Source organism: Schistocerca americana, chromosome 3, assembly GCF_021461395.2.
Source record: "Schistocerca americana isolate TAMUIC-IGC-003095 chromosome 3, iqSchAmer2.1, whole genome shotgun sequence".
Lineage (NCBI taxonomy): Eukaryota > Metazoa > Arthropoda > Insecta > Orthoptera > Acrididae > Schistocerca > Schistocerca americana.
Genome location: NC_060121.1, coordinates 454,555,354 through 454,579,314, shown reverse-complemented (window position 1 = coordinate 454,579,314; position 23,961 = coordinate 454,555,354). Strand labels below are relative to the sequence as shown.

General features: G+C 42.2%; 1 protein-coding gene across 1 annotated transcript in view; it reads left to right on the top strand.

Moving 5' to 3' along the window:
• LOC124606148 (LIM domain only protein 3-like) overlaps window positions 1-23,961 on the top strand; it is a 1,120,741-nt gene that overhangs the window by 802,231 nt on the left and 294,549 nt on the right. The window contains exons 3-4 of the mRNA XM_047138113.1: window positions 5,473-5,563; window positions 10,780-10,917. Coding sequence (XP_046994069.1) covers window positions 5,478-5,563; window positions 10,780-10,917 — 224 coding nt within the window. The 5' untranslated portion in view covers window positions 5,473-5,477. The remainder of the gene's footprint in view (window positions 1-5,472; window positions 5,564-10,779; window positions 10,918-23,961) is intronic.

The window sequence follows — 23,961 nt, the reverse complement described above, 5'->3', positions numbered from 1 at the left end:
CTTTCTGAAACTCTCTACAACATCTGGTTCTCTCAGTTCACCCAGGTCCCATCTCCTAAAATTCCTAACTTTTTGTAGTTTCTATAGTTTTAGTCTACAGTTCATAACCAATAGGTCAGAGTCCACATCTGCCCCTGGAAGTGTCTTACAATTTAAAATCTGGTTCCTAAACCTCTGTTTTACTATTATATAATCTATCTGAAACCTTCCAGTGTCTCCAGTCCTCTTCCACGTGTACAACCTTCTTTAATGGTTCTTATACCAAGTGTTAGCTACGATTAAGTTATGCTCTGTGCAAAATTTTCATTCCTTACCCCCATTCCATATCCACCCACTACTTTTCCTTCTGTTCCTCTTCCTATTATCGAATTCCAATCCCCCATGACTATAAAATTTTCGTCTCCCCTCACTACCTGAATGATTTCTTTTATCTCTTCGTACATTTCTTCAATCTCTTCGTCATTTGCCATATAAACTTGTACTACTGTGGTAGGCGTAGGCTTCGAATTTATCTTGGCTACAATAATGCATTCAGTATGCTGTTCGCTGTAGCTTACTCTCACTCTTATTTTTTTATTAATTATTAAACCTATTCCTGCATTACCCACATTTTGATTTTGGATTTGTAACCCTGTATTCCCCTGACCAGAGGTCTTGTTCCTCCTGTCACCGAAATTCACTAATTCCCATTATATCTAATTTTAACCTATCCATTTCCCTTTTTAAATTTTTTTAACCTACCTGCCCGATTAAGGGATCTGACATTCCACACGCAGAACTGTAGAACGCCAGTTTTGTTTCTCCTGATAATGATGTCGTCCTGAGTAGTCCCTGCCCGGACATCCAAATGGGGGACTATTTTACCTGCAGAATATTTTACCCAAGAGGACACCATCATCATTTAACCATACAGTAAAGCTGCATGCCATCGGGAAAAATTACGGCTGTAGTTTATCCTTGGTTTGAGCCGTTCGAAGTGCCAGCACAGCAAGGCAGTTTTGGTTACGTTACAAGACCAGATCAGTCAATCATGCAGACTGTTGCCCCTGCAACTACTGGAAAGGCTGCTGCCCCTCTTTTAACCACACGTTTGTCTGGCCTCTCAACAGATACCCCTCCGTTGTCGTTTCACCTTCGATACGGCTATCTCCACCAACGGCAAGGTCCATGGTTCAGGTGGGTCGTCTGTTTTAGGTCGTCTATTTTAGGTTTTCTAAAAATTCTTTTCATCGCCGATTCTTGTCTAGCGTCCTTCTGTAACAACATAACCCAAACGTTCCGATTCTCTTCCTTTTGTGTTTTCCCAAGCCCATGATTCTCTTCCACTCAATATTGGACTCCAGACGTACGTTATCAGAGAATACATCATCTAATTAAGGCCGATATTTGACACTTGTAGACTTCTTTAACGAGTAATGCCGTCTTTGCTTGCTATAAGGTGACCGTATCCTCACAAGTTTCTAATAAAGAGATGATTGAAATTCTTTCTATTTAAATGAACAGTTTGCTCCTGATCACAGTGCTCCCTTAATGTAGTTGACTGTAAAAGCACCATAAAGAAAAGAATTGTTCAGAAGATTATCGCGCTTCTATGATGATCAGGTGAAAGACGCATGTTTTGTTGCTTGCTGTAAACTTGATCACAGCGTGGAACGCCGCTAGAGACTCCTGGCTGAAAGGATACGAATTCATTACGCGTCGGACGGCAGCAAAGAGAGCAGAGTTGGGTATGGATCTCATGGGAGTGCGTGCAAAGGATTGATAAGCAGGGGACAAGTATTGCAAGTAGAAATAATAAAACACGTACAGAAGTTATTTCAGTGTTTCTCGACGTGTCGAATATGATCGATCAAGGCTCACAGTTGATACTAGTTTTTTTACGGTAGCAGCTGGTGCCAAGAAGCAAAGTGAACAATAATGCACTCAACCACAATTCACTGCTCTGATGCAGGTAAAATAGAGAACATTATTCGCATGTTCCAAAAACCATCACTTCAATTATAGAAGGCAGATCAAGACACACTTTAACATAAAAAGTAAGGGATTCTGTGTTCAAGAATAGTCACTGTATGTCGCAGATTCTTTCACTTTCACCTTTTGCAGTCAGATTTCATCATAAAAAAATAAAACAGTTACACAAATGAAAAGTAAAAATTGCACTTTAGGGTCATACACATTAACAGATAGTTCTTATAGTACAGAACAAACATTCAAAAAGTAATGTAACTGTTTAATTGTAGACGAATGGCGTTAATAGCTTCACATCTCAGAATCGCAGTTATGGTATTCTCTGATAGTTTGATTTTCATATCCGTATCGCTTCCTCCATCACAAATTGTTTTGCTTCCAAAATAGCAGGATTCCTCCACTTTGTATATTATGTGGCCCCCAGTTTTGATAAACGTGTTACTAATTTCATTTCTGTTGTTCATCAATACTTTTTCGTTCTTCGGTTTACTTCCAACCAACATTTGTACTTAGTAGACTGATCACTCCTTTTAATAGCTCCTATTATTTTTCTTCAATTGCACAGATAATTACAATGTCATGACTGAATCTTATCATTCACTTCCGTTACGTTTTATTATTTCTCAAACTTGCTTTTATTTTCGTCATTGTCTCTTATTATACTGTTTTAACAATAGAGAATAAAGGCTAAATAACTGCCATTCATCTTTTTAACCAACCACTTTTCTCTAGGTCACCATTCTTGTTATTTTCTCTTAGTTCTCGTACGCATATTTTACCTGTCTTTGCCTATAATCTACACCAATTTTTATTATGATTTCATACGTCTTGCACCACTTTCCACTATCAAATCTTTTTTCTAGATCAGCAAACCCTATGAAGATATCTTAGTTTTTTTTATGACTAGTCTTCATTATCAAATGCAACGTCAGAATTACCTTTCTGGTGCCTTTACTTTCCTACAGTCAAACTCGTTGTCATCTTACAGATCAACTTTCTCTGTCAGCAACTTGAATGTATGGGTTATTATCCAAATTGTGCGATTTATCCGCAAACGACCGAGAGAGGGTGGGTAAGTCCGATGGTACGTCTCCAGTCTCATCTATTCTGCACACTATTTGAATAAAAGTTTCGTTGTCAGTTACCTCACTCGTTTAAAAATTCCACTTAAATTTTTAACTACTGCTATCTGTTGTTTGATTTCAACGCTATCAAAGCTTTGCCACCACGTTAAGTCTGCAGACTCTCAATTCCTGTTGGCCGAGGTGGCCGAGCGGTTCTAGGCGCTACAGTCTGGAACCGCGCGACCGCTACGGTCGCAGGTTCGAATCCTGCCTCGGGCATGGATGTGTGTGGTGTCCTTAGGTTAGTTAGGTTTAAGTAGTTCTAAGTTCTAGGGGACTGATGACCTCAGAACTTAAGTCCCATAGTGCCCAGAGCCATTGTTTTCTCTATCCCTACCCAACCCACCCAACCCCCACCCCAACCCCCTTCCATTACCTTCGTAGAGACTCACAGTACACTCTTTTCGTATATCTGCTCTCTCATCCGCAATTACGCCTGTTTCCCTACGATTTCAATATTGTGTGTCCAACGCACACAACACGCAGTCCGAGTCAACGTTTTCGAGATACTTTGATGCAGAACAGTAGATTAAACGCATGATGGAATTGATCGAATTAATTTACAGAACTACCTCCTAAATTCATTGTGTTTGTATAAGTCCAATTATTCAGCAGCAACTGAGATCCACGTGTACAATAAATGTAACTGACATAATACTCGTAGATTCCTTTCCATGCGCGAAATCATAGTAAATCATTTATTTTTTCAGTCCTTCTTCAGTGTCAGAATGCTACTTTTCTCAGTATCTCCTGATGAAAATATGCCTTGGATATTGGAGCGAAAACTTAATTGCCATAGCTTGTGGCTTCTATCACATTCAGACAACATCAAAATCCCCTCGAGTATTAAACATACTAAACATCAATAGATGTCTACATTGGATCTATTACGTGTTTCATGTGACGCCCTCTGTCCATCGGAAGCGTCGGCTTGTTTCCCCATTACAAAATGAAATGATTTTTTTAATGTGGAATTTTTCGTGCCCGTCCGATAGGCGGTACCAAATTAGTCTAGTATGACATTCGTTTAATAGGGACAGTAAAACACGAAGAATAAGCAATACCCCAGCAGCGACTGAGTAGCACTGCTTCACAGTGATAGCAGGCAGTGCTGGCGAGGGTGGCATGCGAATGGTTGCTGGAGCACTGGATATGCTTCGTGTTTTATTGTTCCTGTTAATACACGACGATGAAAAGAATATAATTCATCAATGGATTATTGTAGCTCAATGTATTGTTATATAGTTATAGAAACCGACAGGAGTGACGTATGAGGCTTCCAGTAGACAATTCACCTCCGCTCATTGGCTCCGTGGATGACCGAGAGAGGTACCTTATGGCCTGAAGATGATCTGTATAGGTTAAAACCGGCCACCATTAATAAAACATGTTGTTTTATGTCAAGACCATTTTATTATGTTTGATTTAGACCACTGTTATTTCGAATACGTTTCCAAAAAATCAATAAACTGTGCAATATTACCTTCAACCTATAACGACTGAAGATTATTTTTATAATTTCTTAGTGTTCTATATTGCTTAAATTTTTTCTTCATTTTCTCTGTCTCACTTTAATGAATCATAAAGGGAAAGTTATAGTAATGCACAAAAATTATGACAGTATGACGCCAACAATTACATCATTATAGAGGCTCAAGCTCAGGTCGGAATGGATGGCGTAGGAAAAGCGGCTGTGCTGGTTCCAACAACAACGTTACGCGCTTTACGGAAATAACCGGCAGTATAAATCTGGATGTTGAATGGCGATTTGAATCATGCTCCTTCCAAAAGTGATTGGAGAGTGTTAACCACTGCGACACTTCGCTCAGTAAAAACGAGAGAGTACCCCATTGGTAACTCCACTTGGAATTCTACGTCATCTGGCTTCAGTTATATTCCTGTTATCGACTCTGTGCCATACTTTTAAATTAATATCAGTTGCAGTTATTCGATAATTTTGTCATGTTATGGTTCAGTTCTGACTTACCCACAAATGATTGAAAGATTCAATACCTGCTTATTAATTTTGTGTATAGAGCAGCGAGATTTTCGCTGCAATGTCACATTTAGTGCTGGGATACTCGAAATGGTGCACAGTCATATAATAAGGAGATACTAAGGAGAGAATACGGTGTACTCATGCTAGTGAACAAGAATTGGACAGTCGGCCCAGTATGCGTTTATCCAGGTTTCTAGATCCACCGCACCAATCTCGTGGTATCAGTATATGAGATACCATGCAGAACATTATTGTCACAATCGGCTTATCACATGTGATGTTAATTTCTTCAAAGAAACACAAACTTAATTTATAAGTGTATTTTAAATAGAAAATCTGTTTCAGAAAGTTAGTCAAGGGATTTCTTTGCTTTTGTTTCAGAATCCATGATGACGATGGATGTGAAGGCGGAGACGCAGAAGAACAACTCCCCACAGGAGTGCGCCGGGTGTGGGAAGAAGATAACCGAGAGGTAAGCTTCTAAAACCACGATGCATGAGGCTGTCCCTTGATTACACAACTAGATATGACTGTATGTCCTATGTTTCTTAACTGATTTATTGAAATACACTCTAACACAAAAAATGCGACCCACAACGAAGGAATTATCCGAATGAGGCCGAAATCGATAAGTGTGATGTACACTTACGTCCAAACAATGGATTACAATTTCAGAAAAATTGTGTAATTTATCCAAAGAAAGAGCTTCACAAATTGAGCAAGTCAGTAACGGGTACGTCACCTATAGCACCTAAGTAAACAGTTATTCGGGTTGGCATTGATTGGCAGACTTGTTAGATGTCTTCCTGAGGGTCGTCGTGCCGAATTCTATCCAGTTGGCGCGTAAGATAGTCAAAATCGCAATATGGTTGGAGGGCCCTATCCAAAATGCTCCAAAAGTTCTCAATTGGGGAGAGATTCGACTACCTTGCTGGCCGAGATAGGGTGTGAAACTCTCGCAGTGTGTGGGCGGGCGTTGTCTTGGTGAAATGTATGCCCAGGATAGCTTGCCATCAAGGGCAGCAAAACAGGATGCAGAATGTCGTTGACGTACCACTGTGCTGTATGGATGCCGCGCATCACAACCAAACGGGACAACCATGCAGAACTAGCACTCGTGAAAGAAAGGATATTGCGGAGACATGGCTTTGCCACAGCCTGGGGGATGTTTCCAGGATGAGGTTCGCAGGAGAGCTTCTGTAAAGTTTGGAAGTTAGGAGACGAGGTACTGGCGGAAGTAAAGCTGTGAGGACGGGGCGTGAGTCGTGCTAGGGTAGCTTAGTTGGTAGAGCACCTGCCCGAGAAAGGCAAAGGTCCCGAGTTCGAGTCTCGGTCTGGTACACAGTTTTAATCTGCCAGGAAGTTTGATATCAGCGCACACTCCGCTGCAGATTGAAAATCTCATTCAGGACTCCTTTGGTTGTCACTCGCGGCACTCTTACAGCACAGCAGTATGTCGACGGTATTCTAAGCCCCGTTTTGTTGTCATTGGTAGCAAGCCATCCAGTGCTTGCATTTCAGCAAGACAATGCCCACTCGCACACTTTGAGAGTTTCTGCTACTTGTCTTCGAGCTTGCGAATCCTACCTTGGTCAGCAAGGTAGCCGGATCTTCCCAATGAAGAACGTTTGTGTTGTGGGCGAAGCCCTCAAACCATCTCGTCATTTTGACGATGTAACGCGCCAACTGGACAGAATTTCTCACGATATTTCCCAGGAGGATATCCAACAACTCTATTAATCAATGCCAGACCGAAAAACTGTCTTACGTAAGGGGCATAGGTGGACCAATGCGTTACTAACTGGCTCAGTTTGAAATTTGTTTGCCTGCAGATCGCATCACGCTTACTGGTTTCTGTCCCATTCTGATAATTAATTCGTGGTGCGTCTATCAGAGGCTTTTACATTAAGGATAAACGCTGTAAATTTGAGTATTATATTTTTAGAAAAGCATATGCCATCAGCTGTTCGATTTTACATGTATTTTCTGCCACTTTCGGTTGTTACGACCAATTACACAAAAGAAAAACAGTGTAATACTCAACTGTGGAGAGATCCGGTGACTTTTCTGGGTCTCTTGTGAAGGTGGTTGTAATAACCGAACCAGGTAGAGAATAAAAACACAATATACAGCTGATGGCACAAATACGTTTCTCTCAAAATATCTAAACGCTGTGGATAGAAAACAACGAAAATTCTATTCGGTACTAAAAACAGCCTGCCAAAAAAGACGTGGTCTGTGGTCAGTCACTTCGTACACGTACACACCGTACACACCATCGTAAAAGTGCGTAAATGATTAGAAAAGACATTCCCTGTGGTGGATAGAACGGCCAACAGTGCGGTATTGTTGCTCGTGCTTCGTGTTGTTGACAGTCCTGGAAGAGTATATAATTGACGTGAACAGCGTCAGATCTTGAGTGAAAAGGACGCAGAGAATGAGAGTTAACATCCCATTGATGTTCGGGCTCACATGCCGTTTCTCTTCGTCGAAATGTCTTGGCTCAAATTCGTCTAGGGGTAGAATCGCACGTGTCGCATTACACGCCGTAAATTAGTCACTTGTGACACTTTGATTAAATTATCTGACTGATGGCAAGTTTGCGAAATACAAAGTTAATATAACATATAATAACAGTAATAATAATATCGGGAACTAAATTAACGACCCATAAATGACGTAGGCCACGCAGTTGCGATTTGGTTAGAATAATGTTTTTTCAGAAAGCAAACTAATGGACTGTGTGGCTGGTCCCGGCGGAGGTTCGAGTCCTCCCTCGGGCATGGGTGTGTGTGTTTGTCCTTAAGATTGTTTAGGTTAAGTAGTGTGTAAGCTTAGGGACTGATGACCTAAGTAGTTAAGTACCATAAGATTTCACACAAATTTGAACTTTTGAAAGCAAAATAATAGCGAAAGTGGTCGTACTTAGAATTACTATTTCACTCGAGCGCATATCCATTTGACACAGTTCGATCATTCACAATCTCATCGCGAATTACAAGTCCAGTACCGCACCTCGTTGATTACGCGAAGAGTTAGAGTTCACACCAGGCGCGCAGCCGCTCGCCGCTCAGAGACTAAGTCCCACGATACGACACAACGCGAATTTTTCTAATTCGTTTAACTTCCTCTCTGCATAAAGACCGACCGTCCGCTTTCGTGTCTCAGTCCGAACTGCCTCTCTTTGCCCGTTCCCGGCCACGTTTTCCGGCGTGCCGAACATCCTCCCTCAACTGGCTAGGGCAGTTCCCTTTTCTGAAGCCGTCCATCTGATTGGCTACAGCTTATTCTACATTATTTTATATTTTAACACATTTAAATAATCAAAGCTTGACCACATTCAAGTTCTAAATAAAGTAACAATAATATCCATTACATAATAAATGTTAAATTCTTTTACATAAAACCAATACAATCTCCTTCTTGACTTTGAATGTCACGGCTAGTAACCTTGCATCAATGTGCTTTCTGATAAATAAATAAAAAAGAAAAGTAACTATTATGTACTAAGCTTTACAACAAATATTCTATTACCCAATGATTCAATAAAGTGTCATGCTGCCATTGATCGATGTGAGCCGGCCGGAGTGGCCGTGCGGTTCTAAGCGCTGCAGTCTGGAAACGCAAGACCACTAAGGTCGCAGGTTCGAATCCTGCCTCGGCCATGGATGTATGTGATGTCCTTAGGTTAGTTAGGTTTAAGTAGTTCTAAGTTCTAGGGGACTGATGACCTCAGAAGTTGAGTCCCATAGTGCTCAGAGCCATTTGAACCATTTTTTGATCGATGTGTTTTGTGTGGAGGAAATTATGATCTGATGCTTAACTGAAAATACTGATAATTTAAATTTACTATATGTTTTAAACAAAGTTACAGAGTTGATATTTACAACATTTGTCAGATGCGCTTCTATATGAAATGTCGATCTTTAAGATCGACCAAAGCGTTCAGATTTTAGCATTCAGGTCTTTGTTACAATACTTGTTAATTTCACTTCAACAGTAAATCCTAAACTATTATAGATACGATCAGTATTCCAGTTTTATTGGGATCACCATGAAAATTTATGAACGATGGTAGATTAAAATGACTGTGGCTTCGCTGCCTGAACTACTACAGAATTAAATAGTTTTCATAAATGTTTCTCTTTATGGCCAATCTTAGGTCCGCCATATTTAACACTGCTTCGTCTCCCTGGCGAGAAAAGGCTTCTACGGGGTTTCCCTATGACGTAGGTTCTCGTCTGTCTCACTCTCACACCGCAGCACAACAGACTCCTATGAACTTCCCCATCTCGTGGCGAATCTGCGCTCTTTGTGGCACATTGTCCTGGACAACGTGGTTAGTTTCACAGTTCCTGTGGGCTGACTCTTTCGGCCATGTACTTAAATGAGAGCGAAATGCTCGTTAACTCACAAGATCCCACATACTCATGTAAGGCAGCTTTCTCAGCACCTGACAGAGCTTGGAAGAAGTCTCATTGTGGGTCGCCATTTGGCCGCCTAGTCAAATCGTGCAATACACTGATTTGTGAGGAATTCTGATGTGACAGTAGCCCCATGTTGAACTGCATAGGAACGTGCGGGCAGGCATGTTCGCCATCGAGGATCTGGTCGACCATGTATGTCCACCTCAAAGGATGGTCGTAGTTTTGTGTACCAAGTATACTGTAACCCTTTCACATCTGTATCTGCCATGCGAGAAAAAGTAAGGGACTCCATGCAACATTCTGTGTCATTCCGCAACGTTGTTCAAAGACTTGCAGCAGCGACTGGGAAATTACCATCCCATACGTGGGCTGCAGTTAAAACCACGTCAAGTTTGGGGAAGTACCAAGACGAGAAAGCTTGTACCGCCAATGAATGGCGTCTCATTGCGTTCAGCGATCAGAGTTCTGCATTACTCTAGATGACCATCGCTGTTGAGTATAGTTGCGACTTGGAAAGAGATCCTTCAATTCCAATGTTTTGGAGAGACTTGCTGACTTCAGTTCACGGCTGGTAATGATTGAGGGAACTCCTGACAGCACAACAGTGAGTCACGGACGTCTATGTCCTGAAGTGTTACTTCTCCAGCCACAGCATCATTGTGCCGTTTTTTCAATAGGACATTGCCGAAACACATATGGCAAACGTTTTCATAAATTGTCTGCGATATGAGACACTGCCGTGGCCAGTAAGATCGCCAGATCTGTTGCCCATAAGTGGAAACAGCTCGGATATGAACTCTGTTCCGGTTCCCATAACCAGGATATCTACAACCAGTTACATCTGTACGCCTGCCTGCCCCTGGAGAAAATACTCTGTTTTATGATACCCTTCCCAAGCGAATGAATGCATACGTAAAGGTCGGTGGCAGTGAAACGTCGTATTGATATGCGAACTCATACAACCAACTATTTTCTCAACTTGACTCGATTTTGCTATCACTGAAATAACCTCACATACGCTCTTATCCTGCGAAGTTCCATTTCGCTTCCTCCTCCATTCTGGGTGCCTCTTTTCTTTCTTTTTTCTTCTTTTTTTTCTTTTTTCTTTTCAGGCAGTGAATGTAGACTTACATATGTATAAGCAAATATTGTTTATACAATTCGATCACTGAGTCACATATTCTTAGTGCGTGAAGATAAGTTTGCGTCAGCCTTAGCGTCCTGCTATGTGGTATACCTGAGAGCACTTGCGTTGTTGCAGGTACCTGCTGAAGGCGCTGGACCTGTTCTGGCACGAGGACTGCCTCAAGTGCGGCTGCTGCGACTGCCGCCTGGGGGAGGTGGGCTCCACGCTCTACACCAAGGCCGACCTCATCCTGTGCCGCCGCGACTACCTCAGGTCTGCCACTTGCTTTGTTTCAAATCGTGTTTACGAATTCGCTCTAATTTGCATTAATTTCAGACTTAGCTCTGTAAGTAGGGCACTACGAGTACAAGTGTGTACTGTATCTGTCAGATTTGGTTTGACCTTTCTTATCGTTGATTTGGGTCATAAGTGTGATATGCAGTTATCTATTAGTCTATCCTGTGCAAGCCTCTTCACCTTCGCGTAACAACTACAACCTATATCTTTATGCCTGTTATCACTCTGGACCAGTCTAATTACAGCTGAATGATATGAACGTTTTTGTGCCATATGCGTTTCGCATTTTTTTTACTTGACAAGCACCATCCGTGGCATGACTATGTCAATATTTGTGTAAATACATTTTCTCTTACGTACTGGACATTGTAAGTTGAGGACAGACAATCTCGTAGGTAGGGCAACCAAGCTATGAGAAATCATCTAGGTTATTAATAAACCGCTTCAGCTGAAGTGACCTAAAAGTAAAGGACTAAATACAGCTGAAACGGTTTTCAATACCCATGATTGTACACTGAGGTTGTAAAAAGCTCTGGAGATTTCTAATGTTCTGTGACCAAATAGTACCTTTAAATTTCTATTTAGAAATTTCGTAGTTGTAGGAAAACAGCCGTATCCAGAAAACCATTGTAGAAAAACAGGTGAGAAACGAGCACATGCATATTAACAGAAAAATCCCTCCTTATGGTAACAAAATAAATGACAAGATAAAAAATGAAATGAAAAAATATTCGTTCAGGCACTTCAGTATACTAAGAAAATACAAATTCACATACACACACACACGCACACGCGCGCACACACACACACACACACACACACACACGCACACACACACACACACACACACACACACACACTAGTGCGCGTGCGCACGGCACAGATATCACAGGCACAAAGTCCAATAGTTAGCAATAACATTCTACAGCTAGCAGTAACACCCAAAAATTACATGAGGTAAATGCTAGTGCTGTGGAAATGAAATTTCTATTGGATAACCAGAAGAACAGCTCGAAAATCGGTACAAGATCACATGTACAGCAGTATCTACAAAACTGCTAAGCAGAAATTTAAAATATTGTTACCTAATAGAAATCAGAAAGTCAAAAAGCTGTTTACAACCTTAACGTAGAATGTCCAATATGTAAAGAAATATAGTATTTACACAAATATGTAAATATTTCAGGCCATTGATGATGCCTTCCAGATACTACAGGCGAAAAGTGTATTGCAGGAAAAATTCTTTACACTCAGTTGTAATTAGATGTTTCTAGACTGATAGTTGTCAATATTATATTACTGTCAGTTCAGAAAAGTAGAGCGTATAAGATTTTGAAGTGTGACGCTAAAGATTATACAGGTGTACCACATAACGAATAAAGTGGTATTTAATCAAACTGGGTAGAACAGAAATTTATGACAAACTTGAATGAATGAAACAATCGTTTGACATGAAACATTGTCACGCATCAAGGGATTTATTGTATAGCATCTAGGACATTATGAAGCAAGAATCAAGTAACAGCTGCAGTTGCACTTGTATTTTCGACGAACACGGCTGCTGTCGGCTATCAAAGCCATTTTCAATTGGTTGGTCCCTTAATGTCCGACTCCATAACTGAGCCACCAAAGCAGCAGAGTGCCATGCGAGGCACCCGGGTTCGATTCCCGGCGGGGATGGAGATTTTCTCCCCTCGGGGTCTGGGTGTCGTGTTGTCTTCATCATTTTATCCTCATCGAAACACCAGTCCCCGAAGTGACGTCAACTAAGAAAACTTGTACTAAGCGATCAGTCTACCTGACGAGAGGCCCTAGCCAAATGCACACTTCATTTTGTTTCCCTGGTAGTCGAAAATATAAGTGGAATTGATGCTGTTATTTGATTCGAAGTATCGAGGAATATTCAATATGGAAATGCAGGGAAGTGCAGGGAGTAACTCTGAATAGAGGGAATAGAGCTTGACTGCAGTAAGTAGGTTCAAAGGAAGAGGCCTGCACAGGGAAGATCAGCGTGGACAGCTGTGTCATATCAGTCTTTCGACTGAACACGACTACAACAAGCCTACGTGTGTACAAGCTTTGAGACTTTTGCCTCGCCTTTCTTCAGATTTCGATTTACGTTGCTTGTGAATCTCTGTTAGACATTACTACGGGCTTTACACACCTATTACGGCCGCTTCAGCGTCTTCCGCCAAATTGGTATAATAAAGATTCAGATATTGGAGCAGTGGTCTATAATAGTTTCTATTGGAGTTTTGTATGCTGTTCGTTTAAGACATGCACTCCAATTTTCGAGGGTCATTCCAACATATCTTTGTTGTTCGTTCGGCACCCCCACTGCTGACACCACGTGTAGAAGTTCTGTCAGCTGCCAAGAACGGTCATAAATTCTGCACTGCTCGCGAGTGGTGTTCCAAGACATGAAGAGCGTGGAGTAGGTTTGAGAGCAGAGCACTGCCGGCGCTGGACAGCCGCCTCGTGCGGCCTTGTTATTACAAGGGCCGCCTTATCTGTGTGATTGCAGACGGATTATACCTCCCGAGGCGGGCCAACTTGCGCGAGCAGCCATTAATAGTGAGGGATGGCGGCGCTACCCTCTGTTTGCCGCGGGCCGCCGCCGTTTTTCTTCCAAACACGAGCTCCCGTCGCTGGCACAGAGCGGACCGGTCCTCTAGCGCGCCATCCATCCTCCCACCCACACCCTACAGCCCCCTACAGAAGTATGAGCGAGCGTATTGTCTTTGTCACACTTGCTTCACTGGCGATCGTGATTCTTTTGAGAGTAAAAGAACTTGCACCAATTATTGTAGCAGATGTATGAACAGGTCTTTAAAAAGTCACAACGATTCACGTTCTTTCGTTAATTTGCTTAAATTTTTTGATACTGCAAAATGTTTCGAAGTATAACCTCACAAGCAAGCAAAGATTGGAAAACCAAAATTTTAACATAGATACCCATAGATCTTAAAGTAATTGTATTCTTATTGAGCATATTTTAATTCCGTCTTTGCATAAAGAAAAACTGCATGTTTTTTGACGAAATAAATCTTGGGTGAACAGCCTAGTATGAGTGTGCATAGGACACAATATTTCGGCAATCGACCACGTTGCCATCATCAGGTGCGCTGATGTACTGACCGGAGGTGGGCCGGCGCCAGGAGCGGGAGGGGGATTGTCCTATATATAGCTGGCGCCGGCCCACCGCCGGTCAGTACATCAGCGCACCTGATGATGGCAACGTGGTCGATTGCCGAAATATTGTGTCCTATGCACACTCATACCAGGCTGTTCACCCGAGATTTATTTCGTCATAAAACACGCCTGGAGAAATTGAAGAGTGCATGTTTTTTGTCAACAAACGCGTTTCGTTTTATTGCAATAAAACATCATCATTGGTCTGTAATAACAGATACTTTCCTTCTGACTTTCTTTCTAGACTGAAAAACAGTTCGTTACAGAAGATGTTGATTTTTACTTACGGTATTTCACTCCTGGTTTTTGGCTCACATCAGGAAAGGCCGTCTGCTTTCAAGTGTTTGTGTTACTTCATCGTTTGGCTCTGTTGATTCTGATCTAACTCCGCCGTGGTTTGTAGTACTGTACATATTTTTATTTTAAACGGAACACAATTTAAGAACAACACAATCTAGCCCTACTATTATTTATTTGTAACTTTCTGGCTAAATGTTTATCGTGTGATAGCAACTTTTCCATTGGTTTTGCTTTGATAGAAAACGTTTTTCCTTTTTCTTTTCCCGCAGTTTATTACATGTGTGTTATTTCTTTTAAATATACTTCTACACATTTATACAATGTGTAAGAGAAATAGAGGAGTAGTGATAGAGCCGAAAATTGAAATAGTAAATAGGTGGGCAGGAAGGGAGGGGCGGGGGGGACGGGGAGAGGGGGATGGAGGCGGAGATACTTGAACATTGAATGTAAAGTAGTGGGATGGCGAGTAATTTGTAAGGAAATGGTGAGGAGCAAGAGTTGAAATGAATGGGGATGTGGAGGTGGAGATAGAGTGGTAGAGGGTGAAGGATAGAAAATGGAAAGTATCTTTTTTATTTTCCTCATTAAGTCATTCTTTCAATTATTTTTTAGTTTCTGGTTCATAACATTTGTTTGGTCACTGAGTAGCTGTTAACTGTCTGTAAATGCTTTGTCTTTATGATTTTTTCCTTGGAAAGGGTGGAGGTGTCTGTCTTGAGTGGTTTTTATCACATTCAAACATTTTTCTCTAGCACATGGTCTATGGTATGCCTTTTTAAGGTGTTCCGCAAATGTTGAGTGGTTTGTACAAATTTGGTCTTTATATCTTGTGCCAAACTTCATGCTAGTCATTCCAATGTGCATACGTCTCACTGTCCGTGTAACTGAGCTGTTCGGTACTAGATTGTTGGTATTTCTCTGGTTTTGATTTTATTTTACACATGTGTTTATGCACTGAGTTATTTGTTTTGCAGTCAATGCTTATGTCCCGTTTTTTGAACATATAACCTATTTTGTATGTGAATTTATTGAGATCGGTCATTGCACGCCATTTTCGTGTGATTGAGATGACTGGCAGAACATCTGAAACAAGATACAAAGAGCACATGAGGGCACGGAAGTACAATACAAACCACTCAGTATTCCCAGATCATCTTAAACAGGAGTATCACAGACCAAGCACCGTAGAAGAAAAATGAACATCACCAAAAACAGTAAAGATAGACGCCTCCTCTCTTTCGTTCAATATACTCTCTATCTCATTACTTTGCACTAACTGTTTACTCGTCTTTGCCGCCAACTCCTGCCCCAGCCCTTCTTCCCCGTCACCCAATCACCATTTAGATTTTCAGTTCCATCACTACTCCTCCTTTTCTCGTACACGTTAAGTAAGTAAGTAGTACCGTGACTGAATGGAGTAATGACTAAATGCTGGAAAAGGAAATTAAAAACAGAGCAGCTTTAGATCAACGAAAAAGCAAAACATACGATATATATTTAGGCAGAAAGATACAAATAAACAGTAGCAGGCTACACTGTTCTATGTTTAGGATCAAACCCTCGTAGTTCTACAAAGCAGTGTGGAATTGAGCCCGAAACAACAGTTCGTAAAATGAATAAATAGCCAAGAGACGTGCACAGAGCGTTTCCTGACGTGAGGCATGGAATATCTAATGTAAGAATCAACATCTGTAACAATCTAGAAGCGAGACGAATTTAAATATCTTTCTTTACAGACCACCGATGACGTTTTACTTCAATAAAACGAAGGTAGCATTTGGTAACAAAAACACACGTTTTCTTGTAGTTGCGAAAATGGAATTAAAATACTCTCAATAATTCTAAAGCAACTACGGACAATATGGCCACACGAATGAAGTTGTATTCTGTCTTGTTACGTGTTGTAACCTACTCCGATCATTGGAAATTACTGTCTTCCTGTGGTGAATTCACATTTATTTATTGCTGTCAGTAACTATGTTTTGTCGACCGCAGTTCACAGACTTGCAAAGAACACTTTCCACATGTTCTTATTATGTCAAAGAGTTAAAATTTCGTAGAGTTGCTACACGTTTACCATGTTTGAGGGAAACTGAACCGTCATGGTTTCTGGGGTAAAGGGTATGAACCAGTACGTCACACATCCCAAAAAAGTGTATCTGCTTGCAGTTCAGCGATTTAAATAACGACTGACTGATGAATATTGACGTGAGTCAGGATCCGTGAATGTGCGTCAATGTGCTGACGCCTTTTACCGCAGAAAATATGGCAATTCAGTTTGCCTCAGACATGGCAGACGTATAGCGACGTATAACCACTCTATGAAATTTGAAATCTTTCTAGCTTTCCATTACAGTCAACGCCACAGTGTGGCAGAAACAAAATGGCGGATAGTGCACAGTGGTATGAGTGCGTGCAATGAATGCCCCTGTCAACAGGTGATCATTCACCTACGTGCTGTAGTTATTCTCGTGTGGAGCATATTTGCATGAGATTAAATGGTGACCCTAATCAGTCGTTGTCACTCACCGCAGAAGGATAAAGAAACAGTGCAGTCACGTACGAGGTCAGCTAGTACGCCTTCAGCAATACGGTGCAGCACTTCGTCACTCCGGAACATTGTTAAAGTTCATGTTAAAAAATATATCGGCTCAACCACTTGTTTATAGTGTAAAACACTAAGATTGATGCGTTTCGGAAGTGAAGCTTCCATCATCAGAATATTAAAGTAAAAGAACCTGTTAAAACTCGCTAAATTGGAACATGCACCAGGCACAATAAAATTGATAATAAAATTAAAACATGGTGGCTACTTCCCTTGTTGCAGGCCATTTTAGCGAGTTATAACAGGTTCTTTTACTTTATTATTCTGATGATGGAAGCTTGACTTCCGAAACGCGTCAATCTTAGTATTTTACACTATAAACAAGTGGTTGAGCCGATATATTTTTTAACATTGACATTCACAACCACGACCTCTCATCCAGTATGGATAAAATCATTGTTAAAATTGTTTGCGGGAAACACTATTCGTCCTAAGTCAACTACTTCAATCCCATTTAACAAATGTAGAACGCTACCGAGCGAGATGTGCATGTCATGGACCCGTCTCCGAACATTCTTGTCGGGGGTTGATGAGCAATCGCTGTGATATGAACAACACCAAGACACACCGAAAGCTCTGGGGAGCCATCGTGATAGACGTAGTACAGAGCTGACGCACTCCACCTTCAGTGATTACGTACTTTCCGTACACTTCACACAGTTGACGGTAAATTTCAGTCGGTTTATAGGTTTTGCTAACAAAAACCTCATTAATGACCGCGGTCATTCCTGATTCGCATGAACGCATGATTTTCAGTTGTGACACACATTTAAAACAGTGCTTGTGAAATAACTGGAAACGACAAGAACTTCAGGCTGGCACAGCTTAATGACGACTGAACGGACAAACACACAGGCAAAAATATGACCACGTTATCCCTGTCATTCGTTGCTGCTGGAGAAAACTTAATCAACTTTCTGTATAGGCATCATATATTGCGTAACCTTAAAATGTCTAGGTAGCCCCTTAATCCTCGCACGCAGTTGTCACACTTGCTCCCTAAGTAGATGTGTCAAATACTAGAAGTAATGGTCAATTTTGAGCTTTCAACAGATACAAATTGCGGCTAATAGCGATAAGAAGGGACCCTGTTTACAGTTTCATTTTTTTTTTCTTTTTTGCCATTTAAAGAGTCAAATGGCATAGAATATGTTTTTGAAGTGGTAAAAAATGAAACGCTGTACCAGCAGAGCACTTTAATGACTACCCGTTGCATTTTACATCTATTTAAAGCTCAAAATTGACCTTTGCTTTTAGCATTTGACACCCTTACTTGGGAAGCGAGCTTGATAACTGCGTGCCAGGGGTACGGAACTTCCTATACATTTTAAAGTTACATTTTATACCATACATAAGCTGTTATAGAGAAAAACATTTTGTTAATTTTCTTGCACTTTTGTTCTATGAACTGCAGTTCTTTGATCATTGCGTCACCTAAGGATGGTACTGTGTACGGAAACCGCTAACCAAAAGGCAAAATAAAAAATTTCGATTAAAGACTAAAACATTTGTTATTTCTACAGTGTATTGGCCAGTATTCCAACCGACAGTACGTCGAGAATGTGTAATATATAGAGGATACTGAAAATGTTTAAGCAATACAAAGTAACATCCAAAGTATTCAGCGCTTACTAAAACTACGCGGAAATATATAGCATCTTCACTTACAGTGAGCCTGCGCACAGTAGATAAAGATTCCACGTTGTATAAGCGAAGACGTGCTAACAAGAAGCATTAATCATTTAGTCTCTCAACATATTTAAGATGGGCACGTGTCTCGAAGTTCTGAACACCTCAGATGTACATTATTTTTGTTGTAATTTGTAACCAAAGGAACAACTGTAGAATCTGCCGATAGCAGTTGGCATAATCAACGATATCACTTAAGACAGAACGTGTTCATTTAAGTGTCCTCATGTCAGTTATGACATTATATAGAACGTAAAAGGGAACATGGGAGCTGACCAATAAAGCGTGGAAAATTATGAGTGCTTTCGGGACGAGAAATAACTAAAGACATATATAAATAATGTATGATTCTTATTCAAGAAAACAATACGATAGCTCTAAAATGTAACTACAGAAACCATCCATGGGGCCAAGTGGATACGACATAGACCATCAAAATCACAACAAATGGAACACCATATAATTCATAATCCCCTTAGTAATCCATACAAATTGTAGAAATGGATGTAAGTATATATGTACAAGTATCTCTGTATGTCCACATCTCCTCCTAAACTGCAGAAGCGATTTCAACCAGACTTGTTAAACATATCATTTACTGTCTGGAAAGAATCACTGTGGGGATAAGGACCACCCACCTATCAAAGGGGTCGGGATGCAAAAAGCAGTGTAGCCCACGACATGAATACGTATAGTTCAATTACCCAGCATTTGAGAGACAGCAGTTAGAGACTTACAACAAACTTCACACATGATTTCAAACCTTCGCGAAACATTTTCTCGCTGACGACTCCCACAAAATAATGAAAGTTGTCTCTTACTACATTTTTGCTGTTCATGTAGTATAACTACAACATGAAGTACGATGTTTCAATTTGTTACTTCTTTACTACTAAATGTATTCGCGACATATATTGCACACATTATTCACGTATATCACTGATTGTACCGAAAAATTACGTCACTGTATGACACTTAGATTAGAAGATGCGACATCATAAACACTGAATTCGCGAGAAACTACCGAATTACGTAAGACGTTCAAACTTATTACTTTGTTGTCACTAATTCTGATCGCAACACTTTTCGCAGGCAGTATCTACATTTGCCGCTGGCCCACCTACAAAATGTATCATTGTACGACACATCGTTCAGAGATAGGACACCAAATTGCCACATAATGCATGATATTTTGATGTATCACTCTTTTGCTACTAACTCTATTCACATTTCGCAACCAGCATCCAGATATACCACTAAATGTACCTAGAAAAGTACATCATTTTACGATAGACAGTTCTGAGGTCATACAAAGTGAGATGCATGAGAAACTGCAGCATCGTGCATGACGTTCTAATTTATTATTTCTTTACTACTGAAACTGCAGGGCGATACTCGCTAGACATATGCGTGAAATATGCGTACAAATATTCACGAAACATGTTAAATATGTGTGAAATACATTTGAAGTGCGAGTATGCGACCAAACCTATGAGTAAAAAGCTTACCCTAAACCTCCGGAACGATTTCGATCAAATTTAGTACACATGTTAGTCACAAAATCTGGAAATAAACACTGTGGGAGTAAGGATCACCAGCCTCCCATATGGATGAGTGTGATAACGTGGAGACAGTAGGGAGGACGAGACTAGGATGTACAGAGAGGAAGGGGAAGGAAGAGACAGGCACAGAGAGGAGGAGGAGGTGATGGACAGCGATAAGGGAGGGCGAAATGGACACAGAGAGAGGAGAGAAGAGAAGGAGATTGGCACAGAAAGGAAAGAGCAGGAGATGGACAGAAACAGGGGGAGGACGAGACAGGCAGAGAGATGAGGGAGGAGGAGATGGATAGAGGGGAAGGTGTAAATGGACAGAGCAAGGGAAGAGGAGGAGATAGAGGGAGGTGAGAGGAGGGGATGAACAGAAAAAGTAAAGGGGAGGAGGATATGGGCGGAGAGAGAGGGAAGAACAGGGGGAAGAGAAAACTGAGGAGATGGAATTAGAAGGGGGCAGAAAAAAATGGTTCAAATGGCTCTGAGCACTATGGGACTTAACTTCTAAGGTCATCAGTTCAAATGGCTCTGAGCACTATGGGACTTAACATCTACGGTCATCAGTCCCCTAGAACTTAGAACTACTTAAACCTAACTAACCTAAGGACATCACACCCATCCATGCCCGAGGCAGGATTCGAACCTGCGACCGTAGCGGTCGCGCGGAAGGGGGCAGAATGAGATGCGAAAGGGAGAAGGAGCAGATGGACAGGAGGGGGATGAGTAGATTGACAGAGAGAAGGGAGGAAGAAACGGACAGAGAGAAGATGGTGGAGGAGATCGACTAACAGGAGATTGGAATTTGTAAGTACCTGAGGAACACCAGCTTCTCAGCTAGTACTACAGAAATGGGACAGTAACGAGAGCCATGACCTATATTTGCAGGTGTGTTAATGAAACACATCTTTCGGGCTCAGCAACAGAGTTAACCATGATCAGAAAGAATCGCATCAGTAAAACTGAAAAGTAGAATATTACTTCAAAGCACACGAGCATTCAACGTCTTCACCTCAAGTACTTGTAAGTAGCGTCCACTAGATGCATATAGGCCTGCAATCCGTAAACACACCTTTGTCTCACAGTCTCCATGGCCACGCTTGCTCAAATCTGAACCACCCTGACACAGAATTGGTCGATCAGCTACCGCCTGCAAAATCTAACGTACGGATGTTATTGAGATATGCAGCCAAAGACTGTGCCATCCCTAACAGACGAAACCCGTTCGTAGAGATCTTTGCCCCTCGCCAGTGACTTAAAACTCGTATAAGATAAATGATAACGGAAAACGTTTCCTAATGAACGGTTTTGTTGTAAACATCTAGGCCAGACTCGTTTCTTGGACACGTAATCAAAGAATACAATCAGAAACGGCCGAGCAGAGGCAGTAGTGATTTGAGGGCTACCACCAGAGGGCAGCCCGGCGACCCGGAGCCCCGCTGTGTGACAGCGCGCTGCCGAGGGCGCCATCAGCGGCCGTCAGCGTCAGAGTCGGCGTCAGCGGCAGCGGCCGGTCCGCCGCCGGCGGACAATGCGCGCCGAGCACCGCCTGCCGCGGCCAACCATCTCCATCAATCTGCATCCGGCTTGGCGTGGCGTCGAGCCGCAGCGCGCCCCCGCCGCGTCGCTCCGCGCGTCAATAAGCCCCGCGCGCCGGCCGCCGGCCACGGTGACGGCTGACGCGCGCGCCCCGCCCCCCGGCGCCCCCTCGAGCCGTGGATAATGCGCCGTTTAGGCCTTTGTGCGCCGAGTGCCGATTGATGGCCACCGGACCCCTCCCACTGCGCGCCCAATAATCGCGACCCGATCCCCGCATTTTCCGCGCCGCGGCCGGTCTGCCAAGTGGCGGCCGTATCGGGATATGACACTGTGTACCTACCGGTGGCGCTCCTCTGCCTAATCCTGCGTCAGCACTGCTGTCGGACACAGCCACACACGTGTATTTCGCAGTACTTTAACAATGATGTGGTGAACGACGTCATTCGCGGGATCTACCGCTACCATGGGCAAGGAGGCACGAACATTCGTCCACGCGCTATGAAAACAAAAAGCCTCTTCTCTTCAAGCCTAAAAAAAACTACCAATACTTGTGTTTCCAGTAGTTAATTGAAGTGATTTTATCCTGCACGATCCTTATTAGGGAAGATCAAATAGTGATGAACGTCTGCTACGATACACACTGCTCTGTACAACTTAAAGACGAAGCAGATTAATATAAATCATTAGTTACTAGAGGAAAATGAATGATAGTGGTGGTGGCACGTTTCCAGGGGTCTCGCAGTAGTGCTCACAATGTTGAATGTCACTTGGTGTAAGTTCAGCGTAACTACAATGTGGTGAGAAAAGTCATGGAATACCTCCTTTTGCCCGGTGTAGTGCAGTAACTTGACGCGTCACGGACTCAACATGTCCTTGGAAAAATAAATATTGACACATACAGCCTCTAGAGCCGTCCATAATTGCGAAAGAGTTGCCGGTGGAGGATTTTGTGCGGAAACTGATCCCTCGATTATGGCCCATAGATGTTCAGTGGGATTCATGTCGGGGGACCTGGTTGGCCAAATCCATTCGCCCGAACTGTCCAGAATTTTCTTCAAATCAGTCGTGGACGATTGTGGCATGGTGACATGTTTGGCAACATGAATTCCATGAATGGCTGGATATCGGCTCGAGAAGGTCTCACATTACACTGACTTGTTGACAAACTGGGCACATGGCTTCGTGGAACCTGCGCCACACTCGAACCCTAGCATCAGCTCTTACCAACTGAAAGAGAGACTCATCTGCCCAGGCCACGGTTTTCCAGTTGTCTAGGATCCAACCGATACGGTCATGAGTCCAGGAGAGGCGCTGCAGGCGATGTCGGCTGTTAGGCAATCGAGTCGGTCGTCTGCTTCCATAGCACATTAATGCCAAATTTTTCCGCACTGTCCTAACGGAAACATTCGTCGTACGTCCCGCATTGATTTCTGTGGTTATCTCGCGCAATGTTCTTTGTCTGTTTCAAATGAAAACTCTACACGAAAGCAGCTGCTCTCTATCATTAAGTGAAGACTGTTGGGGAGGTAATGCCTGAAATTTTGTATTCTCTGTACACTCTTGACACTGTGGATCTCAAAATATTGCATTCTCTAATAATTTCCGAAATGGAATGTTTCATACGACTAGTTCCAACTACTATCCCGCGTTCAAAGTCTGCTAATTTCCACCGCACGGCTATAATCAAGTCGGAAACTTTTTCACATGATTCACCTCAGTATAAATGGCAGGTTCGCCAATGCATTGCCCTTTGGTACCTTTTGTACGCAATACTGCTGCCATCTGTACATATGTACACCGCCATCCCATGAATTTCGTCATCTCAGAGTCTGCTGTTCTGCAAAACTTGAGGGCGAGGCAGATGAAGTAATATAAATATTAATTAGTAGACAGGAATAAATGATAGTGCGGAACTCGTGCTCAGAAAGTTGGACTTGGCACAATTTCAATATAACTATAGGGCCAAATGGGACTGCCCCCCACCCCCCGGGCCGGAGATAACATTTGGATGACTTCACAGGAGTGAAGAATTATCTGGAAACTGGAAGAAGGACAAAGTTTGACGAGTGTAGCCCAGGGGTTTGGTATTGCTCACAGCACTTGTTTACGTCCATTGGAAGCGGCACTTCTGCCCGAAAGAGAGGA